The sequence below is a fragment of the Grammomys surdaster genome, unplaced genomic scaffold, assembly GCF_004785775.1.
Source record: "Grammomys surdaster isolate TR1022 unplaced genomic scaffold, NIH_TR_1.0 187, whole genome shotgun sequence".
Classification (NCBI taxonomy): Eukaryota; Metazoa; Chordata; class Mammalia; order Rodentia; family Muridae; genus Grammomys; species Grammomys surdaster.
In genome coordinates this window covers 8,972,785-8,984,399 of record NW_021604632.1, presented here as the reverse complement: position 1 = coordinate 8,984,399, position 11,615 = coordinate 8,972,785, and the positions used below count along the sequence as shown (strand labels likewise).

Below are 11,615 nucleotides of genomic sequence, written 5' to 3'. Positions count from 1 at the left end.
GCCCCTGCCTCTGCTTGCTGGAATTAAAGGCATACTCCACCACAGCCTGGCTGTTCAATTTCTCTTTTAGATCATTTTATTTTATGTGTATGGGTGTTATGTTTAATCTCTTTAAGTTGTTTTATGTGTACACACCTGGTACCTGTGGAGGACAGAAGAAGGCATCAGAGCCTCTAAAATTGAAAACATTCTACAGATGGTTGTGAGCCACCACGTGGGTTCTGGGAACCAAATCTGAGGCCTCTGTGAGAGCAACAAATACTCTTAGCCTTTGAGCCATTTCTCTAGCCCTGTTTATTAATTTTGTTTATTTGCTTTTTTGAAACAGGGTGTCTACTGGCCTGAAATTTACCAAGTAGACTAGACTCCAGGGACCCAGTGTGCACACCAGCTTTTTCTAGCTTTTTTTCTATTGTGGGTTTTAGAAGTCAAACTCTTTTTTTTTTTTTTTTTTTATTTTTGGAAAAAACCCCTTTACTAACACAACTTCCCCCGTTTTCCCTTTTTAAAAAAAAAAAAAAAATTAATTTTTTTTTTTTTTTGGTTTTTCGAGACAGGGTTTCTCTGTATAGTCCTGGCTGTCCTGGAACTCACTCTGTAGACCAGGCTGGCCTCGAACTCAGAAATCCACCTGCCTCTGCCTCCCAAGTGCTGGGATTAAAGGCGGGTGCCACCACTGCCCGGCAAAAAATTACATTTATTTGTGGTATGATTTCTTCAGTGTGTGTCCAGTTCGGGTGATTGTGCATGAGGAAGTCATGGGACCTCGTGGATATCAGGGAGTCAGTTTTGTCAGTTCCAGGGATAAAATTCAAGTTTTATGTCAGACTTGGTAACAACCACCTTTATCTGATGAGCCATCTTGCTGCCCACCCACCCCCCTTTTTAAAAGACAAGTAGCCCTGACTGGTCTTGAGCTCTCTATGAAGATCAGCTAGAACTCGGGCAATACTGACTCAGCCTGCTGAGTGCAAGAACCTGTCTGGCCTCACTAAATCGAACAACCTTCAATCACTTTTAGTAATTTTTCCCAGTGACGAGGCGGGGCAGCCAGCCTCTGTGCTTTTCTGGATGCTCTCAGAGCTTCCTCTCCCCCCCCTGCTCTTTCTCACCACCTGGCCTTTCAGAGAAGGTGTGGCCTGGCGCCGAAATATTGCTATCCCCGTTTTCAGAGTGCCAGCTTGGGAACAAACAGCAACAACTCAACACCTGTGTCGCCGAGGCTGGCACCCTCTCTGATAGATGGCTAAATACTTCCCAGTGCAGGTGGCCCCTGTCCTTGGGAAAAGCGAAGACCAAACATCCTTGAAGAGATAAGTACCATCCATACTTTGGGCCATGAGAGGAGAGCAATTAAGCATTCCCAGACAGCTGTGGCCAGTTTGTAAAAACACTAGTTCCTGGTAGCATCGTAAAGGTCAGAAGAGCTCCCCTACAAATGGTATTGTGTTTGAAGGACGATTTCCCTTGTCACCTTCCCTGTCACGTAACCCTGAAGTCCGAGAATCTCTTGTGTATAAAAACTCTGAGACCCTAGATGTGGGGTGAGGTGGGGGTTTGTCACATTCCTACCCTGTGCAGAGGGAATGGTTTGGGACCCGAGTCTGGTTCTGAATAAAGACTCCTTTGCTTTACTACATAGGGTTGGCAGTTCCTTGAGCTCTTCTGGGGATCCCAAGACTTGGGCATAACACCAGGATGAATTTGTGTATGTACTGAGGGAAAGTTATCTGATTCTGTAAGCCTGGAAGGGAGTGTATACAATGAAAGAACATCTCGGTAACTTTCAAGGTTGTGTGTTTTCCCATCAAACACATCTCCACAGGAGCCAGGCAGTGGTGGTCTTTAATCCTCAGGGTGTGTGTGTGTGTGTGTATGTGTGTGTGTGTGTGTGTGTGTGTGTGTGCGCGCAGAGCATTTGAGAAAGAGAGTCACCATTCAGTAAACAGTTTCCCTGTTGCAAATATTGCCCGTGTTACAGCTCTGAGGGGAAAAATATCCTGGCAGTCCAGAGCCAAGGACTGCCACAAGCTTACACAACACAACAAACCTCATACAAAAGGTTTATTGGAGAAGGATGGAAGAGGGTGGTCTGCCTCTGCTCAGGCAATAAACAGAGGGAATGAGCAGGAGGCTCACTTTCTTGGGGGAGGAGGGCACTGGGGGGGTATTTCAAACTCAGGGATTTGGTGGGTTTTATAAACCAGGAAGTGAGCTCAGACCTTTTACCCCACATTGGCAGTGACTGACAACAGTTCTTTTAAACTTCTCTCAGTAGTCTTTGTGACCATGTTTTCTTTTCATTTTAGAGGCTAGCAAGTGGATAGGTTTGGGTTGGAACCCAGAGGAATGAGATAGACCACGAGGGGGCAGACCTACCTAGTTCTGAGGAATGAGTTATACAGAAAGTGTCTTTCCTCATGACTGAGACTACATGTGAAGTAGTTCTGCCTTCCGGACTTCTAGCCATTCATTTGGTAGGGGAGGCATGAACCATGTTCCATCCCAGTGTGCCCCAGGGAGGGTCGAGGAACATTTTCTTGAGATTTGGAAATGGCAGTGACAGAAGACCATGATTGGATTTTGATGTATTGTTTCCTTTTCCTTTTCTTCTTCCTGCTTCAGCCTCCTGCGTGCAGTGATGGGTGTTTACTGGAGAGGGGCAGGCATGCTAAACATTGCATTCCCAAAAGCATCGACCTGGGGCAGGAAGAGGGTCAGTAAAAGAGGTAAAGATGGACACCGGGAGCAATGGGCTGGGGTAGGTGTGAGGGGCAAAGACTATCATAGATGTGGGGTAAAGATGTCATAATGATTTATTCCTTATAAATAAAAATTAACTAAAAATAATTTTAAAAAACCCTAGCAATGCTGGGCGGTGGTAGCGCACACCTTTAATCCCAGCACTTGGGAGGCAGAGGCAGGCAGATTTCTGAATTCGAGAGTTCGAGGCTAGCCTGGCCTACAGAGTGAGTTCCAGGACAGCCAGGGCTACACAGAGAAACCATGTCTCGAAACAAAACAAAACAAAACAAAACAAAACAAAACAAAACAAAACAAAAACCCCAAAAACCCTAGCATTGAGCCGGGCATGGTGGCACATGCCTTTAGATGAATCTCTGTGAGTTCGAGGTCATCCTAGTCTACAAATCACGTTCTAAGACTGCCAGGGCTATTACACCCCCAGACCCTGTCTCAAACAAACAAGCAAGAGCAGCCCCCCCAAACAAGCAAGCAAGCAACCAACCAACAACATTGTCCTGAGATCTGCGACTGTCCCATCAGGAATGATGGAGGTGAAGAAAACCTTTCGCTAATTATCTGAATCTCAAACTTAGTTTCATTTCCATATTAACGTAATGGGGGGAGGGATTATTGCTTTAGTATAAAATGGATCTTCTAGTAATTCAGCAGCCATATAAATAGGACAAAGAGGGACATTACTAAGGACATCTCAAGACCTCACCACCGGCGATGCCAGTGCAGTTTACTGGCAGACAGCATGCGCTAGAGGCTCTGGCTTTTTTTTTTTTTTTTTTTTTTTTATTGGATGATTTATTTACATTTCCTATGTTGTCCCCTTACCCCATCCCCCATGAGGCTCTGGCTTTAATCTCCATCACCCAACAAAACCAACATATACCAATGGGGCTATTTGTGGCTATCACAGTCACAGAATATATGCATATGTGCATATTTATTTTTAGATTTTTAAATAATTATTTATTTTATAGTTATGAGTATTTTGCCTGTATGTGTGTCTGTGCCCCACATGTGTGGCTGGTCGTCTTGGAGGCAAGAAGAGGGTATTGGATCCCCTAGAACTGGAGTTATACAAGGCTGTGAGCCATCATGTGGGTGATGGGAATTAAACCTGGATCCTTTACAAGAACAACAAATATTCTATACCACTGACCCATCTCTCTCTAGCTCTGTGTGTATTTATTTTTAAATGTCACAAAAGGAAAACAAAAGGAAATCAGTAATACTAAGTTGAATATTTTTTTGTTATTTTACTTTTGGGGACAAAATTATGAACCTGTGGTCTTGTTATCTCAGCTTCCCTGAACGCTGGTGTCACTGTTGTGAGCTTCTCTGTCAGGGGCAGCCTTGCTTATACACTGAAGGCCTAAAATCAGCAATAGGCCTAAGTCAGACTGCTAACACAAAGTCTTGGGTCTCTGTGGAAAAACACTGAAACACAACTATAAGATATTTGTAAACAGGCAGCTTTGGTGGAAATTTACCAGCCTGGATAGGAACAAGTAGTCATAGTTCTTGTGGATAGTCATAGACCTTGGGTAGCCTTGGTGGATAGTACCAACTTAGATAAGAACAAGTGAATTATAAGTGGAGTCATAGTGGCCTGTCCCCTGAACCTTCACCCAGCTGACACTCTGTTCTGAAAGATATCTGTACTCCCCCTGCACACCTACGCTTGTCTTTCAGGCTCTATGTACATCTGCCAACCTTATTTTATTGTGTTTCATTCAGTACTTGAAAATTTTCCCCAGGTGGTGGTGGCACACGCCTTTAATCCCAGCACTTGGGAGGCAGAGGCAGGCGGATTTCTGAGTTCGAGGCCAGCCTGGTCTACAGAGTGAGTTCCAGGACAGCCAGGGCTATACAGAGAAACCCTGTCTCGGAAAACCAAAAAAAAAAAATTCATATTGAAATGTATATTTTGCCGGGTGGTGGTGGTGCATTCCTTTAATCCCAGCACTTGGGAGGCAGAGACAGGCGGATTTCTGAGTTCGAGGTCAGCCTGGTCTACAGTGTGAGTTCCAGGACAGCCAGGGCTACACAGAGAAACCCTGTCTCAAAAAAACCCAAAAACCAACCAACCAACCAAACAAACAAAAAACTATTTCTGTTCCCTCCCCCACCCTCTGGGTTGAAGTACTGAGGGATGAACTCATGGTTGTGTGCTCTATTACTGGATAACATTTCCAGCTCTTCATAGCTTTGAGAGGGTCTCACTAAAGCTGCCTTTGCTGGTTTTGAACATGTGATCCTCCTCCTATAGCCTCTACAGCAGCTGAGATTAGAAGCATGGGCCACCATGCAAGACTACTTGTATTCTTTCTTCTTCTGTTTTTGAGTCAGGGTCTCTCAGAGTTCCTGGGTGACCTTGAACTTGCTATGTAGACCAAGCTGGCTTCTGCTTCTAAGTACTAGACTTAAAATTTTTATTCTACCTTTTCTATAGAAGTTAATTTTTTTCTTTTTAAAATATTTGAAGTTATGCATGTGTATGTGTATGAGGTGTGAGATCTGAGTTTGCAGGCTGATGTCTGCTATGAATGCTGGGAATTGCACTGGGGCGCTCTGCCAGAACAACACAAGAAACTGTGTGGTTTTTTTTTTCTTTCAGAGAAGGGGCGTTCCAGATAGAGTAGGTCCCGCCCCAGGCCTTGGGCCCCGCCCTCCATTGGAAGGCACGCCTCCGCCACATTCAAAATGGCGGCCGCACTGGTCCAGTAGGGCGTTTGAACGGATCGCAAGTGGCTAGTTCCACTCCAATCATGGCGGCGTCCCGACCGGCGGCGGCTGCGCCGAGTGGCGTTCTGGAGACATGTGGTCTGGAGCAGATTCTGGAAGCGCTGAAGTTGCTGCTGAGTCCGGGAGGTGAGAGGACGAATCTCGGCGCGGGGCTGGACCTGAGGCTCGCGGGGTCGCGGGCTCGCCCTGGCTGCCCCCACATGTTTCCCTCAGGCCTTCCCGGGATCTCCATCCCACTCCCGGGAGCGTTTGGGTCTTGTGCAGTCTCACTGAAAACGTAAGAAAACTAAAGCTCCAGGAGGACCTGCGGTCCGCTGAATGTTGATGCTGGCCGAGGTCCGTTGGGCGCCTCACTGATCAGCGGCTTCGGTCCACTGTTTTGCTCCAGCGCGGCTCTTGACTAGGAATGGAGACACCTTCCGACAGGTGTAATGTGATGTCCCAACCGCTTGAGGGCTCCACGCTTGAGTTTTGTACAAAATGCCAAGTGGCCAGAGATGCCAAGCGGGGACGTTTTGGCTGAATTTGAGGAAGATTTTTAAGGATTTCCATTTTGGTATCAGAGATGCACAGTCACTTTTAATCTCTTGTGTTGCGTTGACTCCCCAATTTGGTATTTGAAGGGACCTTGGGAATAGTGAAACCTTGCATTTTCCCTTACCGTTGAGTCCCAATCTGTGATTTGACTGCCTCTGCCTCTCAAATGCTGGGATTAAAGGCAAGCATCACTATTCACGCCCTCTCCCCTTTCCTTTTTTTAGACAGGGTATTACTCTATAGTTAATGTATGTCCTGGAACTCACACCCCAGATCACGTGGTTATATTAGGGGGAAGGCCATGGACCTAAGAACTCAGTTCTGCCTGATCTCTTTGTCAGACTAAGGCAAGTTATTCAGAATAGAACTTCTGATGACCTCTGGAAATGTAGAAGAGTGTAAGAAAATATCCTACTTATAAATACAGCATGTATGGGTGTGTATAGAATTATCAAGATAAAGGCACATGTACGATCATGAGGTGAACACTCAGTCTCAAAAATCGACTCCCAAACTACAGCTACAAACATTACACCGTACTAGTGGGACGTGAAAAGAAACTAGTAGTAGGTGATTGGCTGCTAAGTGCCAGTCTCCATAGTCCATTTATGTGTGTATCATTTAGTCCCCAGAGCAGTCTCCTAAGAGAAGTATTAATAGCATTCATTTTTGCAGAGGAAGGAACCAAGGTTTACATACATTGGAAAGTGCCTAAAGTAAAGCTAGTACGTGGCAAAGCTCAGCTCCTTCAGGAAAAGCATGGAAAATATACTCTATTGCTCCAATTAAGAGTCAATGGTGGCTGGGCGGTGGTGGCGCACACCTTTAATCCCAGCACTTGGGAGGCAGAGGCAGGTGGATTTCTGAGTTCGAGTCCAGCCTGGTCTACAGAGTGAGTTCCAGGACAGCCAGGGCTATACAGAGAAACCTGTCTTGAAAAAAAAAAGGGGGGAAAAAAAAGAGTCAATGGCAGGATACATATTTTACATATGTGTGTGTGCGCCTATTTCTGTAAGTGAGTGTGTGTGTACTGTGTGTGTGCAGTAGCCCGCAGAAGCCAGAAGAGGCTGTCAGATTATCTGGAACTGGAGTTACAGGCTGTTGTTGTTGTCAGCTGTCATGTGGGTGCTGGGACCCAAACCCTAGTCCCCTCTAGTGCAGAAAGTGGTCTTACCCAGTGAACCATCCCTCCAGCTTCCATATTAAAAGAAAATAAGCTTTATTTTGTTTTTATTAACCTGTATGTGTGGGTATGTACGTGTGAATGCAGTTATCCGGAGAGACCAGAAGTGTCAGATCCCCCTGGAGTTATAGGCGGTTGTGAGACATTTGACATAGGTGCTGGGAATTGAACTTGTGTCTACTGTTTTTTTTTTTTTTTTAATTTACTAATAGAGAAGCCCCTTGTTTAGCAGTTGTAGCTATTAGGTTGGTTTGGTTTTGATTTTTTTCTGGTTTGAGATAGGGTCTCATGTTACCCACATAACTAAGGGTGATCTTGAATTCCTGTACTGTATTATGAACTTAAATTTCTGATTCCTTTACCTCTATCACCTGAGTGTTGGGATTACAGGCCTGCACCGTCACACCTGGTTTATGTAATGCTGGGGCATCAAACCTAGGGCATCTTGCCTGCTGGGCAGTCAGTCTGCCAGCTACATCTACACCACTGTTTATTTTCTTTCCTTCCAAAACAGGGTCTAGCACTGTAGCCCAGGCTGGCCTCAAACTCAAGGCAATCCGACTGCTGTAAACTCTCCAATACTTGGATTATAGAATTGTGCCACTATTCCTGGCTGGAGAGCAGGTTAAGTAAACAAAACTTAGAAGCAATTATTACAAAAGTCATATGCATCCCTTGTGGAAGGCCCCCAGTAACCTCCAAGGGTAAGGGGATGAGTCATATACACGCTCATTTAACTCACATGAATCCAAGCACTCCTGCCTGTTTGAAAAGGAATAAATAAATAGTGTGCTAAAATTCTTCGTTTTAAAAGAAGACTTATTATATTTTTATTTATGTATATGTATGTGTGTCTTTGTGTATGTGCATGTATGTGGGTGCCCATGGAACCAGAAGAGGGCATTAAATCCTTTGGAGATGGAGTTATATGAGGCTGTGAACCCCTTCATGTGGGCACTGGGAACTAGATTCTGGTTCTGTGAGAGAGCTAAGTACTCTCAGCCATGGAGCCGTCTCTCCAGCCCCCTAAAATTATACTCTGTTGTATATGTAGACTGTTGTATACTGTGTGGATCTGGATGCGGTTTTTTCTTTTCTGTCTTTTTTTCTTTTCTTCATTATTATTATTATTATTATTATTATTATTATTTTGGAATGTTATAGCCCAGACTGGCCTAGAACTGTCTGTGTAGTCCAGGCTGGACTCAAACTAGTGGCAATAACTGCCTCAGCCTCCTGATTAATGGGGTTACAGGTATGCACCACCAAGCTGACTGTTTCGTTCTTTGGTTTTAGTATTGGGGATCAAGCCCCAGGTCTGTGCTTTCACATACTGTACCAGTTTAGTTTACTCCTGCAGTGTGTGTGTGTGTGTGTGTGTGTGTGTGTGTGTGCGCGTGCGCGGGCGTGCTTGAGATAAGGTGTAGCTCTGTGTTCTTGGCACTTGCTTTGTAGAACAGTCTAGCCTCAGACTTTGGGGATTTGCTTACTTCTACCTCCCAAGTTCTCAGATTGAATGCCTATACCAGACATCTGGCTCTTTTTTTGGTGAGGGTAGGGTTTTTGTTGTTGTTGTTTTGTTTGTCAACTTAACACATCCTAGGGTCTTCTGCTAAGAGGGAACCTCAGTTGAGAAAATGCCTCCATCAGATTGGCTTGTAGGCGTGTCAGTGGTGCATTTTCTTCATTAATGATTGATGTGAGAGGGCCCCACACACTGTGAGCAGTGCCTGGGCAGGTGGTCCAGGGTTCTATAAAAAGGAAGGGGAGTGAGCCATGAGCAGCAAGCCAGTAAGCAGCATTCCTCATGGTCCCTGCTTCATTTCCTCCATGGCATCCCTAGATGATGAATTTTAAGCGGTAAGCCAAAGAAACACTGCCCTCCCCAAGTTGCTTTTGGTGGTGGTGTTTATCAAAGCAATAGATGCTAACTAGCAGTTATTAGGGATTTGTTTTCTCCTTGCAGACTTTTTGAGGTCAGGGTTCTTCATGTCACGTTTTAAGAACTGCTGCTTTAGCATCAGTGTTGGCGTATTTATTGTTTTATTGGGTTCTTATACCTCTACCTCTCTTCCAACTCCCTATCACTACCTAGCGGGTAGGAGAGAGGAGGTAAGAGGGGAAAGAGGACGTAGACCTTTATAGGTTACTTCCTGCTGATTAGGGTTGTCTAATCTTCGTTGTCATAATGTCTCCAACTTCTTCAGTCAAACCACAACAGCAACTGGGAGAAGCGAGGGGGTGGAGGGGGTTAGGGTGGTGGGCTGGGGTGGGGGAGCAGCAGCCACCTTCTTCTCTTTCCACCTGTCCTGGGGCTCTTGTATTTATACTTTCTCCATTGTCCCCAGAATTAAACTGTCTGCCCCTGCAAAGATCATGCCCCTCCTAGAACATGAGACAATCATGGTTAACAGCTGTAGACAAACTGAACCAGTGATTAAAACAAAAAATATATTCATATAACATAACCGAGTTTTTAAAGAAATCAAAATTCTCACTACTCATCAGACATGGTTCCTCTAATCCCAGCACTCAGGAAGCAGAGACCAGTCTGGGCTTGAAACAGCAAGACCCTGTTTCAAAGCTAAGCTGGCGTTGGCAGGAAGGATGTGAGGTTTGCTGCTGAAGAAAAAGAGGAGCCAAGCCAGGTGGCCCATGCCTTTAATTCCAGCACTCCAGTGGTAGATGAATCTCTGTGAGTTCAAGGCCAGCTTGATCTTCAGAGCAGTTTCCAGGACAGCTAGGGCTACAGAGATAAACCCTGTCTCAAAAAATCAATCAATCATCAATCAATTAATCAAACCAACCCAACCAAAAAGGAAAGAAAGAAAGAAAGAAAGAAAGAAAGAAAGAAAGAAAGAAAGAAAGAGATGTGACCATTTTGAGGCATTTTATTTATGGCCAGTAGAGGGCAGAGAAGACTGCTGTATCACAGGGACTCCAGCACTCCACTAAGCTCTTGCTTTAAATCACTGCCTCTTTGGCCAGAGAATCAGATAAAATCGTAGGGAGTTGTGTAGAGACTAGTTGCTGATCTGAATGGTCACTATCAGTTACAAGCTCACATTTCCTGTTGTGGTGTGCATTTGTTGAAGGAACCATATTTTAATGCTTGTGGGCCAGGATACTTGGTTTGGTCAGCCCTAGTTTTATAACATTTAAATAGCTTTTTATGTACAGAAGCAGTATGATTTACTACAGAATAATTTCAAATCTAAATAAGTGAAAAAAGAAAAACTGTGCAGGGCAGATGGCTTATTTGGTAATGGGCTTGCTATGCAGACTGAGGGTCTGAGTTCGGATCCCAGCCCTCATCTGAATCAGGAAGATGAGACACAGAGATCCCTAAAGCTTCCTGACTAGCCAGTCTAGCCAGATTAGTGAGCTCCAGGTTCAGAGAGAGACCCTGTTTCAAAAGATAAGTTAGAGAGCGACTGAGAAAGATAACTGATGTTTTGAACTCCAGTCTTCTCTCTCTCTCTCTCTCTCTCTCTCTCTCTCTCTCTCTCTCTCTCTCTCTCTCTCACACACACACACACACACACACACAGTGTTCTCTAGATGCTAGGGTTACCTGATTCTTTCTCCCTCTCCCTCTCCTCCCTCTCCTTCTCCCTCTCTCTCTCCCTCTCCTTCACCCTCTCCCTCTCCCCTCCCCCTCTCCCTCTCCCCCCTCCCCTCTCCATCTTTCTCTCCCTCCCTTTCCCTTTCCTTTTCCCTTTCCCTCACCCCGTGTGTGTGTGTGTGTGTGTGTGTATGTGTGTATGTGTGTTTTGTTGTTGTTTTAACAACCCCAGGGTGGCCTGACACTCAGCATCTCCCTGCCTCTGCTTCCCAAGTGCTCTGATACACTTGATTACATCTTGAGGTTTAGAGAAAAAGAGGAAATTGAAAAATTTCCATATGTTTGCTCCATTATCCACCTGAATCCCAGTTCTGCTATTAGTAATTTGTTTTCATGTGATGAGGAATACATACATGGTTATTAACCCAAGTCCACGGTTTATATTAGTTCAGTCTTCCTGGTATACAGTTTGGGTAAATGCATACATAATATTATGTGTTTACCATAGATTGAAATTTTTTATTTCATTATTACTGTATGGATGTAATAGTCATGTTAGTGTGGGCACATACATGCCACCACCACATGCATGTGGAGGTCAGGGGCAGTTTGCAGGAGTTGTTCTCCACCATGTGGGTTCTGGGGAAGGAGCTCAGTTTGGTGAATTCTTTACCACTGATGAATCTTGCCAACCCATAGATGTTGGTTTTTTTTTTTTTTTTTTAAAGGTTTGGGGTTAGGATCAATGTTCACATAGCATGTGTAAGGCCCTTGGTTTGGTCCTCAGTACCACAAGAATGACTCTTCCACAGAAAAGAATATTTGATC

The 11,615-nt window shown here is 44.8% G+C and overlaps 1 protein-coding gene across 1 annotated transcript in view; it reads left to right on the top strand.

The window, feature by feature from the left end:
- Positions 1 to 5,445: 5,445 nt before the first annotated feature.
- The window catches only part of Tango6 (transport and golgi organization 6 homolog), a 169,434-nt gene continuing 163,264 nt past the window's right edge, over positions 5,446 to 11,615 (top strand). Inside the window, exon 1 of the mRNA XM_028768603.1 lies at positions 5,446 to 5,628. Coding sequence (XP_028624436.1) covers positions 5,526 to 5,628 — 103 coding nt within the window. The 5' untranslated portion in view covers positions 5,446 to 5,525. The remainder of the gene's footprint in view (positions 5,629 to 11,615) is intronic.